The 20,085-nt window shown below is 49.8% G+C and overlaps 5 protein-coding genes across 5 annotated transcripts; 3 read left to right on the top strand and 2 right to left on the bottom strand.

The window, feature by feature from the left end:
- Positions 1-183: 183 nt before the first annotated feature.
- L3040_000139 (uncharacterized protein) lies at positions 184-699 on the top strand (the record flags this gene model as incomplete). The annotated part of the gene is made up of 4 exons (XM_007295164.1): positions 184-197; positions 283-407; positions 465-581; positions 644-699. The coding sequence occupies 4 exons, from the start codon at positions 184-186 to the stop codon at positions 697-699; spliced, it is 312 nt and encodes a 103-aa protein (XP_007295226.1).
- Positions 700-1,572: 873 nt separating this feature from the next.
- Positions 1,573-3,729, top strand: L3040_000138 (uncharacterized protein; the record flags this gene model as incomplete). The annotated part of the gene is made up of 4 exons (XM_007295163.1): positions 1,573-2,182; positions 2,231-2,655; positions 2,705-3,318; positions 3,366-3,729. The coding sequence occupies 4 exons, from the start codon at positions 1,573-1,575 to the stop codon at positions 3,727-3,729; spliced, it is 2,013 nt and encodes a 670-aa protein (XP_007295225.1).
- Positions 3,730-6,097: 2,368 nt separating this feature from the next.
- On the top strand, positions 6,098-7,881 carry L3040_000137 (uncharacterized protein; the record flags this gene model as incomplete). Its single annotated transcript, XM_007295162.2, has 4 exons — positions 6,098-6,271; positions 6,364-6,422; positions 6,479-7,281; positions 7,340-7,881. 4 exons carry the CDS (start codon positions 6,098-6,100, stop codon positions 7,879-7,881), a joined length of 1,578 nt encoding a protein of 525 aa, XP_007295224.2.
- A 2,611-nt stretch (positions 7,882-10,492) lies between these two features.
- Positions 10,493-11,402, bottom strand: L3040_000136 (uncharacterized protein; the record flags this gene model as incomplete). The annotated part of the gene is made up of 2 exons (XM_066155031.1): positions 10,493-10,558; positions 10,665-11,402. The coding sequence occupies 2 exons, from the start codon at positions 11,400-11,402 to the stop codon at positions 10,493-10,495; spliced, it is 804 nt and encodes a 267-aa protein (XP_066013094.1).
- Positions 11,403-17,280: 5,878 nt separating this feature from the next.
- L3040_000135 (uncharacterized protein) lies at positions 17,281-19,445 on the bottom strand (the record flags this gene model as incomplete). Its single annotated transcript, XM_007295160.1, has 2 exons — positions 17,281-18,959; positions 19,016-19,445. 2 exons carry the CDS (start codon positions 19,443-19,445, stop codon positions 17,281-17,283), a joined length of 2,109 nt encoding a protein of 702 aa, XP_007295222.1.
- Positions 19,446-20,085: the final 640 nt, after the last annotated feature.

Here is a 20,085-nt window from a genome sequence, read left to right as displayed (position 1 = left end):
CCTGCTCTTCTCCCTCCCCCCACCACTACTTAAGAACCGTCTCCCGCCCTTCAACTTCTTCCTCCTTCATCATCCAACAACCCCCAACTTCAACCTCTAACATCAATTTCCCTCACTCAAACTCACTCAACAACAATCAAACTACTCTCCCAATCACTACCTACCAACCTCACATCCATCATCATGTCTGACGGACTGTATGTCACCCCACCCTTCGCAGCCCTTTCCACATGCTCCCTTCTCGCCGTTGCTCCTCTGCTAACCTCTGCTAACACCTCGCAGTCGCAAGGACTTCTCTACCCAAGCTTCCGAGAAGATCACTCCGGATTCTTCCAAGACCACCACCGACAAGATCGGCGAGAACATCACCGGTGCTGCTGATAAGGCTGCCGCTGCTGTTCAGCCAAGTATGTTTCTCCTTCTCTTCTCCCACCCCCTCTGCTTTGGTTACTGACACGCTCCAGGCGGCGAGAAGTCGACCACCCAAAAAGCTGGTGACACCGTTCGCGGCGAGGGTGACAACGCCCAAAAGGAGGGTGGGAGCATTGTCGACAAGGTCACCGGCACTGTCACTGACACCAGTTCGTCCCCCCTTCCCAACGTCACCTTCCAATTCAAGTCTTCCGATGCTAACATGCACCAGTCAACTCCCTCACAGGCAAGACTGATGAGGCCGCCAAGAAGAACGACTTGAAGTAGAGTTCCTCCTCACGAGACTCCCCTCTCCGTCGGTTCTCGCAGATGGTTAATGGAAAACATGTTGCTCTGTTCTCTTTGACGGCGGGGATTTGAGTGGATTGGCCGGGATACGCTCGGGCGGGTGCTTTATGATGATACGATAGGAATAACTGCTTCTGCGATGGGTTTTTCGGAATGATACCGCCTGCGGGCCAATGACAAACGTCCTTCAAACAACTAGATGTGCCATTGAAGACTTGATTTTGATTGTTTTCTCTACTCGGGAATACGTAGAATTCGGGTTCCTCAGAAACTGCTCTCACAGAACCCCTCTTCCCTACCCACCCCAGGTCTTCTGCCGAAGGGTCGCGATTGTGGACGGAATAGAAGGGCCGCAGATGTGGCTCTGGCTCTGGCTCTGGGCAGGGCTAGTACCGGGGCACTTTCCAGGTGATCCAGGACACTAATGTGATTCAACTTGGGGCGAATATAGTCGTAGATAGAAAAGGAAGACGAAGTGTATGCAAACGTGACATCGAGCAGGAGAAGTGCTGTTTGCTGCCGATATTCTTGGCCCAGGGGTTTTAGAGTTCTGGCGGCACGCTCCGTAGTTAAAGCACGGTCGAGGTTGCCGTGCCAGTTCCCCTTGTAAACACAATCTAACCCCACTTCAACCCCAATCCCCGAGCATACAGAGCAACATCAACACCCTTACAAGTACTTGGTAATAGTCTTTGCTGCAGGATCTCTCGCACACCAACCCCAGGCTCTTGGTCCACTCGTCCTAACATAGGCCATTTGCACGCATCCACTACTGCTCACACTCCCTCGGTGTCGCGCAGTCCAGGGCTCTGACCGACATTGGAAATCGCAGAGACAACGCCATAGTCTAACATGTCGAACTTCATCACAAACCTGTTCCCCTCTCCGCACGGCGGCAAGCACGAGGGAATATTGCCAGTCCCTGCTCCGCCTCTTCATACTCGCTCCAGCCAGAACGAAGCCTTCAGTGACGCCCCAAATACTCCTGGCCGGAACAATTTCACCACTCCAGTCGCTACGCCTCAAGGCAGCCCAAGCAAGAATCGAAACCCACCAGGAGCAAATGATCTGCCGGTCGCTTTCGAGAATGCTATGAAGATTGCGCCTCCCCAGTTCGGTCTCAGCCGCTCACAAATCCCGTTGTCACCAGGAAAGGGTAACAATTTAGCGGTGGAAGACTCCTATTTTGGCAATGCTGCGGGAAGTGTCGATGATAGTATAGTACCAAAATCTGCCGCCGTTACCCCTGGGAGCCCTCTGCGTAAGCAAGGCAAGGAAAACACGCCTCCGGGATTTAAGTCGGGTCTCGACTCCCCCAATCAAGCCGCAATCTCCAGACAAGAGCTCTATCAACAACCCCAGACCACGCGAAAGTACAATACTCAGCGAGGATTGACGGCAGAGGAGTTGGAGATCTTGCACAAGCCAAATGTCAAGCGTCTTGCCAATGTGACCCAACTTTGTGAGTACAGCCCACCACATGGGCCGAACGATATCTAACACTTCGCAGACTTCTTAGATTACTACTTTGACCTCCTCAGCTACGTTGGTGCCCGCCAAAATCGCCTGAGCCACTTCCATTCCGAATTCCCCCCACCTCCCAAGACCCCCGAAGAGACGTACAACCCAGTCTGGCAGAAATATGCAGGAAGAGAGCGTGCCAACCTCCGCAAGCGTCGCGTTCGTCTTCGCCAGGGCGATTTCCAGATTCTCACACAAGTTGGTCAAGGTGGTTATGGTCAGGTCTTCTTGGCTCAGAAGAAGGATACACGAGAAGTATGCGCATTGAAGGTTATGAGCAAGAAGCTGCTATTCAAGTTGGATGAGATCAGACACGTCCTAACAGAGCGTGATATCCTAACAAATGCGAAGAGCGAATGGCTGGTGCGACTACTATACTCCTTCCAAGACGAGAAGAGTATTTATTTGGCCATGGTAAGATTCGGGCTCGCGAACCACACGAGGTTGGCTGACCAGTAATTAGGAATATGTACCGGGTGGAGATTTCCGAACATTGCTCAACAACACCGGTGTCCTGGCAAATCGCCATGCCCGTTTTTATATTGCCGAGATGTTCTGTTCAGTAGATGCTCTCCACCAACTGGGTTACATCCATCGAGATCTGAAGCCAGAGAACTTCCTGATCGATTCCACTGGCCACGTCAAGCTCACCGATTTCGGTCTGGCCGCTGGTTTCCTTGCTCCAGGAAAGATCGAGTCCATGCGAGTCAAGCTTGAGAAGGTTGGGGAGACATATGTTCCTTTTGGTAAGCCAATGGAACAGCGAACTGTCGCAGAGCGTCGGGAAGGTTACCGATCGATGCGCGACCGAGATGTCAATTATGCAAAGTCGATCGTTGGCTCTCCTGATTATATGGCTCCCGAAGTACTGAAGGGTGACGAGTACGAATTCTCAGTTGACTACTGGAGTCTTGGGTGTATGCATTTCGAGGCTCTGACTGGTTTCCCTCCCTTCGCGGGAGCTACGGTCGAAGAGACCTGGAAGAACTTGAAGCACTGGAGAGAAGTACTGAAGCGACCAGTCTGGGAGGATCCAAACTACTTCATCAGCAATCGCACCTGGAACTTCATCACCAGGTATGTGGTATCATGGAGACCGGAGTACCATTCGCTAATCTGAACAGCTGCATCGCATCCAAGTCCAAGCGCTTCTCGTCCATCAAGGAGGTGTACGAGCACCATTACTTCGCCGAAGTTGATTGGACCACTCTTCGCTCGCAACGCGCCCCCTTCGTTCCCGAACTTGATTCCGAAACCGACGCCGGCTACTTCGACGACTTCAGCAACGAAGCCGACATGGCCAAGTACAAGGAGGTGCATGAGAAACAAGAGGCTTTGGAGAACATGGCCGACAGAGAAGATCCCATGAGCAAGAGCTTGTTCGTTGGTTTCACATTCAGACATCGCAAGCCCGCCAACGACGACGGTGGCAAGTCCAGTCCGAGAAAAGCCATTCCTACGGATGGTACGTTTGGAACGATGTTGTGAGGATGGGGTGGTGTTAACACCTACTTCGCTTCTATCTCGGCACTAGGGACTTGTGACGGCGCGATAGAGGAGCATTGAGGGCAAGGGGAGCGCGTGCGCAGGGTAAAGTTCTGGCTGAGGAATAATCATGATTCTCGGATTACGGAAGGCGTGAACCATTTTGCGTGTATGCCGTGTTGGGAGTTCGAGATGAGGGAATGCTATGCCTGTGAAGCTTTACTATTAGCTATGAATACCATTGACGACGCGTTGAGAAAGCCGGCCTAATTAATCTACTTTGTATTGCAAGAGATATTCTTGTGTATTCGGTTGCATTTGCCTCATCTCATGTGCACTGTCATGTACCAATTGCAGGCAAAGATCAGCGAGTAAAAGATCTCAGCACCATGTGAACTGTATACTACGTATTCTCGCCCCGCCAAAACCCACCCCTCCATTGTTTATGTCCGAGACCCAAGCCACCCCACCCCTTCTCCAACAACAATAACAACAACAGTTAGCCGGCTCCCCCCTACCTTACATACGCCCTACGTGAAAAGTAAAAAGTCCGAAAATTTCTCTCATCATCCCAACCATAAATATTACTTGACACAAAGGCCGGCCAATTTCCAATTTCCAATCTCCAATTTCCAGCTGGTCCCCCTTTTTTTTTTTTTTTTTTTTTTTTTTTTTTTTTTTTTTACCGGCAGCAGGATGCAGATCCACCCATCCACGGACCACCAACACCACCAACTCCTCTACGTACTACCGGTACGTACGTATCCATCTCGATCCGAACACCCGGATCGCATCCACTTCGGTACTCAGACCCTTGCGCAAATCTGAACTCAAATATATTTTTTCTTTGAAAATTTTTCTTTTTTTTTGGTTTGTTTGTTTGTTTGCACGTTAATTTTTTTATTTTTTTTCTCTACTTTCTGCGCCCCCTTCCCCCCGGTTCCCCCCCCCCATGAATCAATGTCGGACGCAGTTTAGCTCTATATATCGCAGAGCGGTGATTTTCCGTTGCACCGACTACCGTAGATACTGGCTGAAAAAAAGATACTTTTCCAGGCTGGATGAATCCTTACTGTACGTATAGTGTACTGTAAGTTCGTCGGTTTAAGACCTGGTAGGTAAGATTATACTTTCGAGATTGTATTCATGGCGGGGGGGGAGAGTAAAGCATTAACGTTAACGCTGCAACCGCAGCAGCAGTACGGTAGGTAGCATCATCACGCATAAACTCAACTTGTTAAACTCACACTACTGTACGTAGGGAGTAGGGATACGATGCGATGCGATGCGATGAGGGTCCACTCCGCTTTACGGAGTATAGGTAGGTAGGTAGGTAGCTACAGTAGGTTTTCGTTCCGTTCTATTCGATTCTATTCCGTTACTTGTTATCTCTGCTCTGCTCTGCATTGGGGCTGGGCTGCCGGAGAGGGGATGGAAAAATGGGATAGATCAAAAGAAGACAAAGACAACCATGGAAAGGTATAGAATGGAATGGAAAAGAAGATCAGATGGGGATGGGTATGTTGCGGAATTCGCTACTTTATCGGTATCGGGACCTTCGGTATCGGTATCGGGGGTGTCGTTTGCTCTCGTTCATACTGCGCTTCTAATTCGTCAATTCGCTGGCCGAGGAGGGGAGGGGGGGGGCGGTATAGGAAGCACTGATATATAGTATAAGCCTTGGTTAGCCGCCGTGTGGATCTCGACTTCTTTTTTTTATACTTTTTTTTCTCTCTACTGTATCAAGAGGAGAGAGGAGAGGGAAAGAGAGGTGGAATGGGTAAGGCATCTCCTTGTCGTTTTTCTTTTTCTTTTTTTCTTTTCCCTTGGCTGGAGGTGGACAGGTTAGCGATGTTAATAAGAAGAGGAGAGAGCGGGAAAGCGAGAAAGAGAGGGAGAGGGGGACGAGAGCAGAGGAAACCTTTGCCGCTTAAGCGGACTCGGACTCGGAGGGGGGCTAGTGCTACGGTAGGTATATGTAGGTAGGGGCCATCCCCGGACGGGCTGTGAGTTGTATACTTCTATATATACGAGTATTTGCGTCCGCTCTGGCACGCCCGCGCCCATTTCTGCCTCTGGATTAAGATCTTCTATCTGTTCTATCTCGCTCGCATTTGTGTGCTGGTCGGGAGCTCACCTCTGCTCTGCTTCTGTTGCTACTGCTGTTGCCACCCCACTCTCCACCCGTATTATACGTCAGTATCGTGTTCGAGTCGGAGTTCCTGTTACTCAGAGCTGCTAGTCGGTCGCTCGGTCGGTTGAGTGCGAGTGCGAGTGCGAGTGCGAGTGCGAGGGAGAGAGGGGGAGATTTCTACAGCGTGAAGAGAAGAGAGAAACCAGGAGAAAAGAAAGCAATCAAGCAGGCAAAACCATGGACATGGATGAGAGGCATCCACTTCTTGCGAACGTGGAAAGGGGTGGGAGGAAAGCTCACAGAAAGTCACTCGGTGAGACGGAGCTGAATTGCCATGTTGGGGTTGGAGAGGTGGCGGGTCAGAAACTGGTCGTGTTCGATCCGCAGGGCGATGCAGAGAACCCGATGGATGTAAGTTCACCCCCTTTGTTGGCTTGCTCGTTAGGACGATTAGGACAAGGAAAACATGACCCTCCCTTTACATACTGACGAGATGCCTCTAGTGGTCGAGGAAGTATAAGCTTGGCATTGTGTCGTTGCTGGGTCTCATGGCCTTTGTGGTGTAAGCTACCATCAGCCAATTCCAGAATCGAGTTGAGTTGCTGATCTCAAACACAGCTCCTTCACCTGCCTCGGCGTCGTCCCGGTAGCAGACAAGATCGTTCACGATCTCTCGGGCCGTACCGACAAGACGTCCTCCATCCTCCTCGTCACCGTCTGGGAGCTGGGCGAAGCAGCCGGGCCCCTCCTAATGGCCCCCCTCTCCGAAATCTACGGCCGCTACCCCGTCTTCAACATCGCCAACATCGTCTTCATCCTCAGCGTCATCCTCGGCGCCCTCTCGCAATCGACCGAGCTCTTCATCTTCTCCCGCTTCCTGACCGGCTTCGCTGTAGCCAGCAATGTGCTGAATCCCGCTATCATAGGCGACATCTACCCTTCCGAGCAAAGAGGCTCGGGGATGAGTCTTGTAATGCTCGCACCGTTGATCGGGGGCACTTTTGGTCCGGCGATTGGCGGTGCCATGGCCGAGACGCTGGGCTGGAGGAATATCCTGTGGATGTGTGCTGCGTGCGCCATCCTTTGCGAGATCGCGTTCTTCACTCTGCTGCGCGAGACTTATAAGGTAAAGATCCTCCGGCGGCGCGCCGCGGCCTTGCGAATATCGCAGAAAGATCAGAGTCTGAAATGCGCTTTTGACGCCCAGAGCGGACGGAAAGAACTGTGGTGGCCGGTGCTGAGGACAGCCGTGTTGAGACCGGTACTTGTCATGTGGGACTCGAGCGTGTTGAAGATTATGAGCTTCTACGCTGGCTTCACTTTTACCTTTTACTACATCATGGCCACGACTTTGCCGGGGATGCTGCGGGACATGTACGGGTTCTCGGATGCTGCGGCCGGATCTGCATTCATGTTCTTTAGTGAGTCTTTGATCCTCTTCCCAATACCCAGTCGCGAGCTGACGTTAACACTTCTCAGGCGTGGGAGCAATGTGCGGCATACTAGTGTGCAACCTCTTCCTCGACCGGATCTACATTGCCCTCTCCATCCGCTCTTCCTCCAAAGATACCGCAGATCTCAAAGATCCCGACTCCCCACCAACCACCAACACAACCCCCGAGTTCCGCCTCCCCCTCATGATTGTTGCCGCCACCCTCTTTCCCCTGGTAAACTTTCTCTACGGCTGGGTCCCTGCTTCCGGCTGGCCCGCCTGGGCCCTCCTCCTCAGCGTCGGGCTCTTCGGCTTCGTCCTGATCGTAATGTCTGCCCCCTCATCTTCCTACATTGTCGACGCCTTCGGAATGTATTCCGCGTCTGCGATGACTATGGTTCTGCTCACACGTTGCACGATGGGGACCCTGTTGCCGCTGACCATCCCCGTGCTGACGGACATGCTGGGGCTGAGAGGCGCATTCACGTTGCTGGCTGCGGTATGCGTGGTCATGGTGCCGCTGCCGGTCGTGGTCATGCGTTACGGCGGCGTTTGGAGGCAGAAGTCGAAATATACCCGAGATGAGTGAGTGAGTGAGATATTGATGCGTATGTTTTATTTTGGGGTTGGGGGGGGGATTTGGGCGCTGGTCAGCGATGATATATACGCGCCATCTAGACGGATCATGACGATTGTTACGAAGTACGAAGTATGAAAAGCGACAAAATTTTCTGGTTTTATACGGGATGGTCTGGGGAATGCGTTTCAGAGGAAAAAATGGGCATAACGAAAGGCGTTTGGCAGAAAAAAAAAAGTTGGTAGCAAGCAAGCGTTGCATCTCTGGTCTCTGGGACTTGCTTTGTTTTTTTTTTTTTTTAGTTTTTTTTTTAGGCGAGATGGATCATTTTTTGCATGTACATACATAATGAAAAATCTACAAGTTCACGCCGTCAGTCACACGTGAGAGCTCAACACTTTGAAAGAAGGAAAGAGAGATTCGATCTTCCAGCTCTAGAAGAGATGGAAGAGAAAAGTAAATCCCAAAGCACGTTAAGTCCGCGTGCAAAGTCTGAGGACGGAGGGAGGGCAGGAGGCGGCGGGAATCGGGATATAGGATAGATAAAGTGAGTGAGTGAGTGACGGATGATTGATAGATAGATAGATAGATGGATGGATGGATGGATGGATGGCGCCTTCCTAGCTTTCAACTTCTTTGATTAGCTGAGAAGCTGAGAGGGGAGCTTGATGCTCTGATTCTGGCGCATAGGTATTCACGCTTGGGTTATGCTTTGAGATCGACCGCTTCTTGAACTTTGCAGTAATGAATGTTAGAGTTGATCTTGACGGCATTTGGAGATTGCTGCGACGTGCAAAGAGGTTTTGTTTTTTTTTTTTTTTTTTTTTTTTTTTGGGGGGCTTTAGGTATAATAGTGGGCCTTGACGTTGCAACTTTTGGGGCCCTTGCGCGAGTAGACTAGACTTCTTCGTCTTTTCAATGAGTACCTTAATTAAGCTTAGATTAGATACAAACTAACTAAGTATATATAGACTTAAATTAGGTCCGACCTTAGTAAGTATATAGGCTTGAACTAGGTGCGAGTTGTGGACCGTCAATGGGAGACATATCTCAAATGTGTAAAAAAAAAAGTAAAGTTCCTAGGCTTCGAATAAAGGTCTCTAATTACTTTTTTCAATAACGCGCTTGATTGATTTCTAAGATATAGTCGCGGTCGTGATAGCTATAGAATAACGCGATGTGGAATAAGTGAAATAGACGCGAGAATGAATATTAAAAACAACCGTGGCGGCATTTAAAGATTGCTGCGTGCAGTGTGCAACAAGCCAATTTTTTTTCCATGACGCGCGACGCATTTGCTCGACGACCGGCACGATGACTTCTGGAAACCTGACCTTTAGGCGCTCCAAATCTCTCTAAGCCCTCCCCGTCCGTCCGTCCGGTTTGGGAGCTCCACTAGCACACCGTGGTCCGGGCCCAAATCTCCCATCTCGCGTATTTTTGTACCTTCGAGTGCTTGTCCGAAACCACAACCCATCTCTTGACGTATTTCCAGGGCGAGAGATCCTCCCATTTTGGCTGTCGGCCATGTGCTTACAAAGCTGGAAATCGTACATCTCCGAAGACCTCCATGCTTACGGATCCCTCCTCCAACGGTCTCTTTGTCGGAGATGGCGTAGCGCGGAGGACCCTCTTGAAGATCTCGAGGCCGACCTCCCTGTCGGCGAGGTATGACATTTCTACAGAAGATTTGGAACGGAGTGGCTTCTCTTGGCCGGGGTCATGGGTACAGTCGAATGAGCTGGATGCAGAGCTTCTGGAACGCCTTCCCCTTTGGGCCTCTTTGTTTCTGGATAGCAGGCCGATGTTGTCGGAGGCTATGGCTTTCGACCAGAATACCACGCCGTTGAAGAGGTTCTCGAGATGGGTTATTCGGCCTGAAAACGCATTTCGTCTGCATACCGCGTGAATATGAATGAGCCATCTAGAGGGGAGGGGGGAGGTCGATGTGACGAAAGTCTCAAGCGAGGAGGCTGCCATGAGAAGAGCTACAACACCTCAACCCTGAAACCAAGCCTTGTCTGAATGGCTCACCTGATCATCAATCGTAACTCGAGCCGAAGACGAGGGTTGCGTAAGAAGGTCTCAAAGTCCGGAGCCGCGACTTCCTGTTCTGAGTGAGAACGCAACTTCCCCAGAGGATCCCCAAGAAATTGTACTGGTTGAACAGCATTGTCCGCCAAGTTAGTGGCGGAGGATGCATGCTCAAGTGACTACTTTGAAACTGAAAGACGAAGTAAGCCGTCGTAGATCTCTTAGTGACACTGATAACTCGCAGGCAGATGATTCGCAAGTCATCATTCAAGAAAGTAGCACTTGTGGATTGCTAGAATGCGAAAGCTCTTGGTTGTGAATATGTTCTGCTACTCCATAAAAAGAGCCCCCCCTCCCGCGGCACTGAGCGAGACAAACAAACATGATGTGGAAACCCTCGTGTATTCTTGATTGGCTTCAAGAATTCACGCCCTAGCTCCGTCCGAAAACTGTCTTCACAAACCCCCGATTTTTGTATCCATGCCCGGCCGGGCCCCATTCCATCATGATTGACTCCCGATAGCCCCCCACTCCCCACCGAGTAGGACTATAGCGGTGTGTCGGATCGAGACCCCAATCTCTTCAAGCTTCAGAGCTCCTTAACTCTGCCTCCTTGTCTCGTGATCATGTGGTGCCGCGAACGTGGCTCCGGACCCTGCGTAACGAAGGGAGTTAGCATATGCAGAGTCGACAGGGCGCAAGGGGGCACCAGGGAAGTACGAGCGTGAAAAGCAAGAAGAAAAGCTCGCCAGACAACTTACTCGCACTCTGATAGCATAATTCACAGACTGGAGCACTGGTTGAGAAAGCATTGGAGTGGCCAGCTGTAGGAGCTTTTCAAGGTTTTCAGCAAAGACCGCAACTCCGTTTCGGGCAGACCGAGCGTTGCCTATCACCATCTTCCGGCTCCGGTACTTGAGTGAGAGGGTGTCCGCGACTATGGTAAGCCCTCGGAGCAGGTGCATTTTGCATGGCGTCAGGTCGATTAGCGGCCCATCCTCGTGGAAGTTGGTAATAACCTCGATGTGGAGAAAGAATGCGAGAAAGAAGTCGAGGGCCAAGTTGATCGAGAAGTCCTTGATAGTGAAAGTGGTATCGAACACACTCTCGAATACTTCAGCGATGACAATAGGGTCATCACCTTCCATTCTCTCTGGGGCGCTGAGGTAGATCAAGTCCTTTGCCAAATCCACATGAAGCGGACCACGCTCTGCCGTCGACTGGCCTTGGACCGTTGAAATGCCGAAGGGCTGCTGGTATAGATTGATGGCTTCCGAACGAGCTTCACGGCTGACTGACATCAGAGCAATATTCGAGGAGGTGTATGCTCTCCAGAGTTTCTTTGGGCTAGTTCCAGGCATCAGAAACAGGTATATTGTTCGAGGCTTCTCTTCGAGGACGGCTTGACGAAGGATCTTGACTCGGAGCTCGGGCGCGAGGCGGGAGAACATGGGGAAATCCTCCGCAGGAGTGGCTGCGAGGTTGAGGGAGGGAGGCATATTGTCTAGTGTAGTGGTATTTGGTTCGATGTTGTGGATTCGTAGAGTGTCGCAGCTTCGGGTGATGTGGTTGATCATGAAAGAGTGTAAAGGTGAAGATTGTTCGTCTGTCAGTAGAGAAACTTTCTTATATGGGATAAAGGGCGCTAGTCAGCTCTGCGCGTGATTCAGCGCTTCTGAAGCTGCGGCCGGAAAACCCTGACCAAGGCTTTCGGTGAATTTCGAGGCTTAGTGAATTGAACGAGTTCGCTTTCCACAACTTAAGGTGAGCCCCAACTTTCTCTTCTATTTCTCAACAGACGAAGATCCTGGAGCTTCGAGCTCACCTTTGCAAAGGAGCATTCGATTCAAGGAGTGCGTGTGACTTTTACTGAGATTAATCCTAGTAATCACCAAGTGCTAATTTATCCATCCAAAATCGCCAAAATCGATACGCGATTTATTTTTACCTCGAATGGATCTCCCATCCAAAGCTACCCCCCTTCTCAACCATCCCCCCCCCCCCTAGCTATCTGGAACAGAATTAAGAGTTACGACGCGTTGGGAGAGCCACCGCAACGAAGATCAACTCCTTTAACGCTGGCATGATCTTTACTCCTCCCAAACACTCGACGAGCCTTTGCTGTACCGCGAGATCAACTTCGGGATATTTTGTTATTGCCAGTTTCTATTCGGGCTAGCGTTTACCTGTGGAGAGAGTTGAGATAGACGTAATTAATTCATTGAAAAAATTGGATGGGGATTCTTGCGTAAAAGCTCGTGGGGGGAGGAGGAGTGAGGAGTCCATCTAGTATTGGCAATGCGCCCCTCCACATAATCAGTACACAATTTGACGATAGGAAGTATACTTCAGCACCATAGCAGTAGATACAGGACTGGACTTATAAAGGCGTATTTCTTCCCCATAACCTGCGACTATACATACTTGGGTAGATATGGCGAAGTGGTAGGTGGGTGCAGGTTGTCTCGCTTAAATTTCCACATTCTCTTGGTAAACAAACAACACAATAAAAACAAATCCCAAAAAATACCAACGCCCCCAAAAAAACAAGCAGAAATCTCCAAATAGTAGAAAAAAAGAAGAACAAAATAGAACTTGCTGTGACCGTCCGCTGTACTCTGCGGATGCCCACGATTAACGCGTCAACCCATCCCACCGCAGTTGGCTAAGAACCGATCTCTCGAACAGATGCCCGCGACGAGGCGCGTCAACCCATCCAACTGAACGATCCGACCAATCCAAGAGCAGAGAAGTCTGAGTTCTTCGCCTTGCGATGTAGACCGTCCCGTCCCCCGCTTATATATTGTAGGCAGTAAAATCTTTAGCGAACGTTCGCCTTCCGGCCGGGACTCGGGACTCTTTCGGGCCGGGGAGGCCCTCTTTGTTTACGTTCACCACGCGTGAGGCCGGGCTACTGCCGGTCTGGAATAGAGCTTCAGGCTGTTGTGCATACTCTCGAGGATGACATGTAGGCGCTCGTGTATACACATATCTTCAGAAAGTCATAGTCTTTATCGGCATACACCAGATCCGCACAGCCGCATGAGCTCGAGGACATTAGACCGAGCGTCTCGCGGTCAAAAAAAACTCCTCTGCCATCTCCGGTAAGTCCTCTCTCGAAACGAAATAGGAGACTCAGATCCAGTCTTGCTTTTGGTAACGATGAGAAAGTCCACACCCTTGAGCCTGCCTCCGACGAGGGTTACGTCTCAAGAACTAATACTATATAGATAGGCACTCCCTCACTTCGCCAGAACCGTCAAAGTCAAATCAAACCTACCAGATCATCCCGCGATCCGACCGCGACGACTCTCAGCGCAATCCGAGCCGTCCAGAGATCCCAAGAGAATCTACACTTCAAGCGCCCATGCCTCCTACCGAACACAAGATTACAAGTAGCTGCGTCGCACTCAAGCTACGTATACCCAAGTCACGATCTCTCCTCCTGGTAGATCGAGACAGATTTTCTCTTCAGTTAGGGGGTCGACATACATTCCCCACCTACCGGTAATATCTGGAAAGGCGACGAAGAGTCCTGGCCTCCACCACTAACGTGGAAGAGAGATAAACACTCTACGATTCATGGCAAGTCGACTTTTCTGAACCCCTCTCCCTCCTCTGGTCAAGCACGACTGGCCATAGAAAAACAGGAGAGAGAACTGCGTGTGCTCCCCAGCGACGAGGTGGTCTTAGGTTCTGGGAGCGAGAAGTCGGATGGAACTCGCCAAGACAAAAAGACAAATCCCGCATACACCTACCAATTAACCAGCCTTTTCTCGCGGGGCTGCAAGCTTCAGGCTCTTTGCCTTTGGTCGTGTGGCTCTTTCTACAGACTGGATGAGAAACAATACTGCCAGAGTCAAGTAGTGTGTGAGATGAACGCTTCTGTAAGAAGAAGGCCGTTTTCAATATCCCGCTAGGTACATCAACTACTGCTGCACGATACAAACTGGTTGTCTACATCTTGATCGAAGCACCATCTTGATCCATTCCGGTGGAGTAAACATGAAGGAAGGACGTTGATCGGTTTAGATTCAAGACTGGCCCCCTGCCAAGTCACCAACTGCTCGCCAGAAAGCGGATAGATAGATAGACGCCCGGATCCAAGACACCAAGACGTGAGTGAGCAACGAAAAGTCCAGTCCCGCTCGCCTGAACTCGAGCACCACAGCACCGGAGATCGCGCTGAAGACCTCCCTCCCTTCTGCAGCTGGCTATATAGCTGCAGGTTGGATTCGTATCTACAACCAGTACGGACCCGCCAGCGAGCAGTCAAGTCAACAACAACAACAATAACAACAACAACAAAAATGGCTACCCAAACCTACGACCAACCGCACCCCCAATTCAAACAAACAAACAAACAAACAAACAAACAAACAAACAAACAAACAAACAAACAAACAAACTCAAAGACATCCTCGAGCCTCGGGGAGTAGCAGCTAGTTAGCTAGCTAGCTAGCTGGCTTCGAGAAGATTCATATAGATAAACATGCTCTTTTGTCAAGCCCCCCAAAAAAGAAAGAAAAAAAATAATTACATATAATAGTGAGACTTGACGTCACAACTTTTGGGGCCCTTCCCTAAAGTGGGCGAAAAAAAAAAAAAAAAAAAAAGATAAGTCTTCCGTCGTACACACCAAAATCAGCTTGAAAAGAACTCGCCAGGCATCGCGAAAATTCCGGTTTGTTTATTTATTTATTAATTCGTGAGTAAACTCAAAAAACAACGAATCGAAAGGTAGAAATGAGAAAATTGAAATAAAATACAAATCAGCGTAGTCTTTAGCTGGTGGCTCATCTTGAATTCTCCTATTATTATTGCTCGAGAATATATATGTATATTTTATTCTCCTTTCAGTTCGAACGGCCAGAATTCCGACACTTCAAATCTCTAGATTAGTAATCAATCTACATCTCGAAAAAGACAATACATAGATGCGACTAACGCGTTATAAACTGATTTCAAGAATCGGCGCTACCGTTAGATATCAGAATATCAAGCTTTCACAATCAGTTCATCGCTTCTAAGACGAGTGAGTAGGTAAGATTATAAAAGTTGCGACGTCAAGTCCCACTTTTATATATATGCTTTTTTTAAATAGGTATATATATAAAAAAAACCTCGCTTAGAAGATCCACATACTCAAAGCGGCCTCTGTGTTGCCTTAACCCATCCCAATCCTATCTAATAAATCAGTCATCACTCACTCCCAAAAATATAGATATAGATATAGATATATATGTATATTTACTTGCCCCCCCACCCATCCAGCTGATTCAAATCCCAAGCTTTACTTTACTTGACTTTAATCTAATCTGATCTACTTCCCTTTACTTCCCTTCACAAAGGACAGAGAATCATCTCCATCTGACCTTCCTTCCTTCCCTCCTTCCTTCCCTCCTTCCTTCCTTCCTTCTCCCTCCTCCACCTCCAAAAAACCCTTTTAGAAACCAAACAACCTAAAGAAACCCATTCATCCTCCCATGCCATCCCATGCCATCCCACCTCCCTCCCTCTTTCACACGGAATCCAATCAAACAGAACAAAATCACCCACTCCCACTTCCACTTCCACTTCCTCTTCCTTTCTTCCTTCCTTCCTCCCTCCCTTCCTTCTTTCCTTCCCTTCCAGTTCTTTCTTCTGGGGAAAAGTCATAGAATTCATAGAATTCACAGAATCGATCAAATCGAATCAAGTCGATCAATGGCACACTCACCCCACCCTACCTCATCTCACTTCCCCTCACCTCCCTCACTAACCCACACTCGCCAAACCCCCCCCCCTCCCAAAAAAAATCTCTCCCCGCTGCCGTGAAAAGAAATGTCTTTCTCCTTCCTCCCTTTTCTTCTCCTTCCCCCCTTTTGAATCTACGCACACACACACACACACACACACACACACACACACACATATCTCTCTCTCTCATTAGATCTTCTCCAACCCTCCCCAACCTCTCCAAAGGCTATATCACGTGACGATCCCTGATCCCCCCCTTTTTTTTTAAAAAAAAAAAAAGAAAGAAAGAAAGAAAAAGAAAAAGAAAAAGAAAAGAAAAGAAATAAAAAAGAGGAAGAAGAAAGCGAACAGGAAGAGGAAAAGGAAGAGGGAAAAGGAAAAGGAATTCCCCCCCCCACACCCCTAATCCCCCTCCTTCCTCCAAAAAAAAAAAAAAAGATATAAAAAAAAGATATAAGAAAAATATAAGAAAAAAAAAAAAAAAAAAAAAAAAAAAAAAAAAAAAAAGACTAAGAAAAAAAAAATTGGAAAAAAAAAATGCAAAAAAAAGAAAATTTTTTTTTTTAAATAAAAAACATAAAAAAGGACGAAAAAGAGAATTAAAAAAAACATATAAGAAAAAGGATTGTAAAAAAAGGGAAAAAATAAAAAGGGAAGAATATATATAAATATAAAAGAAGGAAAAAAAAAATTACCCCCTGAAATGGATTAAATGCTTACCTACTCGCCAACCTAATGAACTTCCTAAAAAAAAAAAAAAAAAAAAAAAAAATCTCTGTCCAAAATTCTTGAACATCAAGATTGTTTGTCTTCTTGACGACTTGAGAGAGCACGCCTCTTCACCCCCTCACCCCCTCACCTCCTCAAGCCCCCCACCGTTTAATCTATATCTCTGTTTCGAGAAGCACAACAACCCCAAGGTACGTGTAATTTTAGTATTCAATCCCTTTTTCATATTCCCCCCCCCCCGAATTGGCCTCAAGACAAGATCACAGTCACGACATAATAAGAATCATTCTATCGATATCTTTGCATTAAAGTACCAAAGCTTTTCTTTTGTACTAGTGACGCGCATCTGCCGGCTGAGCCGTGGCATCCTTCATCCGAGCCGCAATATTACCCCCGTCCAGCTCAGTCCATTGACTATTTCCCAGCCCCCGGCGCGCCATTCCACCATGTAAACTCCGAGCAAAAATGACCATGATCAGACCCGATTCCTGTCCTCCCCTGGACCCATTCAATCCCAATCACCCGTCGTTAGCCCATGCCCAGAGGTAGGCGGTTCACGCAAAAGCACCACCATGGCTGCCACAGCTTTCTCTCTCTTTCCCACTAACTTACAAGGTGTCGAGACACCAGAGGAATCTTTTGCGACGCAGAAGACTGAAAGCAGGTACGTGACGAAGACGCTCTCCTCCATCTATACCCAATTGAATACGCAGAGTTGGAAATTGGAGTCCGCCGAGCAGGTTTTGCGCGCCTTTGAAAACATGTCGCACGTGCCCAGTATGCAAGAGCCCCCTGATAGTTTTCGGGGTGGGACAGGAGGGTTTCGAGGAGAGCGCAATTTTGAATCAGAAGAAAATGTAATGTGACAACGAATGATGTATTTATACGTCAGGAGACGGCGCATGGTAATTAATTCAGAATGTGTTGCCACATCCCTGGGCCACCGAGCCCTCCGAAGACAGGGTGTCCAGGGTGTCGTTGTAGCCCGTTAGCTGCTTCGGTGGCGCAGCAGATTCTCTTGCGTCCGAGGGACGGAGGGTACGTAGATCGGACAGCGACTTGCGGGCTGGCGGCTGCGACATGGATCGAGCGAGTACGGGCATGTCTGTCAGAAGAGTTGCTTTGCGAGGGCTGATAGCGACCGCTCAACATCTCTCTGACGTTCTCTTGCAGAGAGTTGTCGATCGATTGTGGACGACTGCGCTTCTCACCGGCTCGGATGGGGGAGGCAGACGAGCGTGGGTGGTTGTGGAGCTCTTGGAGAGCACGTGCAGCTTGATCCTTCGAGTACACCTCCAAATCAGCTTGCCGAGCCAGTGGTGTGCCCAGAGAGAGGTCCAGGAATTCCTTGCTCACCGGTCCGGTGTATGACTCTGGTGACGAGGTGGGACCATTGTCGCAGTACTCGGGCACCGTGGCGATACCGGATCTGTTCTGCTTCTCACTGCAGAGCTTCGCGTAGCGACAGCGCGCCTGGACGTCCAGTTTAGACGAGGTAGGCGCGCACATCATAAACGAGGCAGAGGAGATGGAAGACGAACGAGAGGATCGGGACGAGGAATCCGAGACCATGGACTCTGGCGACGACATGGACGAAACTGAATTGGCTAGTGATGATCGACGAAGTGTGCTTGGTCGAGGCGAGGAGGATGACACATGTGGTTGCCACCTGTCCGCGACCCGAGCAACGCCGATGTTCGAAGCCTGTGCCATTGCATATCCCATGGATGACTTGCCAAGCATGTAAGATGCAGCACTCACTGCAGGAGTGTTGAATCCAGTGCTTTGCGGCGTCAGTCTTGGAGTGGGGAGCAGACCAAGAGCCGGCGCGGGTTTGCTGGCTGGGTAGACGGTGGAAGGCGACGGCTCCAGGACACTAGGGGCATAGCATTTTTGGGTAGGAGTTGATTCGTTGCTACCATATCCAAACGTGCTGCGGTCGGCAATCAGAGGTGCGAAAGACCGTGGCGAAGAGGTCACGCCGATGCGTTTTTGGTAGACCTGGGGAGAGGTCCGCGGCGTCAGACCCTCGATGTTATCCAATTCAGGAGTGAGCCTAAGAATAACCGATTTCCAGTCCTGCTCCGCCAGGCGGGAAGGTGCCGAGCCTGGGGAGGGTGGCTGAGTTGGGCTGTTGCCAAGAACAATCTCGGTCCATCGTCGAAAAACGGAATCCGTGATGTGGAGCTCCCACTTGACAGCCAAGAGGAAGGCCATCTCGTTTTGGTTGATCTCCAAGGTGTTCAGTCCGGAAATCTTGCTCCACGCGCGGGCTGAGTAGTTGCGATCTTGGAGGTATTTGGAAGCTAAGATGAGAGCCGACAAGAACATGCGCCGTCCACATTGAAGTGCTCTGACCGAGTGTGCATCGTCGGGCTGTTCCATCGTAAAATCATGCTTGGGCACGTGTGGCTTGATCAAGATCAGGTAGTACAAGGCGACCTGCAAGGTCGAGTAACTGGTCCGTGATCGTCGGAGGGTCTCTTGAATGAATGTCCGTAAAGGCAGAACGCCCTTACTTCCCACCTCGCCTCGGCACACGACCGAGGACAGGGGCCAGATGGCTTCGACAATCTGGGCCGATGAATCTGGGGAGGGAGTATTGAGCAGGAGAGCTTATTTTGTGAGGAACGTCATATCTTACCGACAAGGCCGTCAACAAAATTGATCTTTCGATCGCATTGGCGGACTAGTGAAGGCGGGCAACCTGATCGGGTACCTGCTCCACCGCTCGTCCTTCTAGGGTGCCGAGGCTCTGGCGCAGCTTCAACCACATGTAACTTATTTGGCCAGTATGCGACGGGAGGCTGTTCACTCGTGGTCGTCAGGGAGGGTGCGAGCTGGCTCGTCCAGCAGTATGTTTCTGAAATCTCATTGTCGGAAGACGCGCCGGTGACTGAGGAATCGTCGGAAGATTGGGAGGAGGCGTCGGACCACCACACCGAGGCGGAAGAAGAAGAGGAGGAGGAGGAGGCAGAGGCAGAGGCAGAGGCGGAGGCTATCGAGGAGGAGCTGTATCTGCCGTTTTGATATGAGTTGACGTACGGCGGAGAATCATCTTCGCTGCAATACATTTTTGAGGAGTTTGAGGGGGATGGAGGATTTATTGAAAAAGACTCCAGCCGCCGTCTGTGCAAAGCCCAACCGATAAACCGTTATGTAACTGGAAGCCGTGAAACCTTCTGACAAGATTCAGGCCCAAACAACAGCGTGCTGCCGTTGCAGAGCGAGATGATCGAGGAGGAGGAAGAAGCTAACAGAGAGAAGAGAGCTCGAGGTTCTCTTCAACGAGGATACCGGTAGACGATGTGAGACTGGCGACTGGGGAAAATCCGAGGACCACGAGGAGCATTGTGAATCTCCGACGGTGAAAGTGGTGGGTATGGAGGTAAACGGTGGGCTAGTTGGGAATACTAGCTACCATGAGGAAGGTGTGTGAGGGTGAGTCGACTGAGTTGACGCCGGAGGTACTTTGCTGGCAGAATTTGGGGATGGATTGTTTGAGGCGGTCGGGGGGGAGGTCAAAGTATTAATTGGAAGGTCACCGGTAAGACCGAGTGGGGAGTTGTTTGCGGAGGACAAAGGTGCCGATAAAGTAGAGCAGGCAGGCAGGCAGGCAAGCAAGCAGGCAGGCAGGTACGCAGGCGACTGAAGAGTCAGAGAGGTGATGGTGGTAGTGGTGGTGGTGGTAGTAGTACCTGGATGTCGAGCTGC

This window comes from Drepanopeziza brunnea (genome assembly GCF_022702325.1).
Source record: "Drepanopeziza brunnea f. sp. 'multigermtubi' strain 214-2 chromosome Unknown ctg1, whole genome shotgun sequence".
Taxonomy (NCBI): domain Eukaryota; kingdom Fungi; phylum Ascomycota; class Leotiomycetes; order Helotiales; family Drepanopezizaceae; genus Drepanopeziza; species Drepanopeziza brunnea.
The sequence above is the reverse complement of the archived record's forward strand: the minus strand, read 5'-3'. Positions and strand labels throughout refer to the sequence as shown.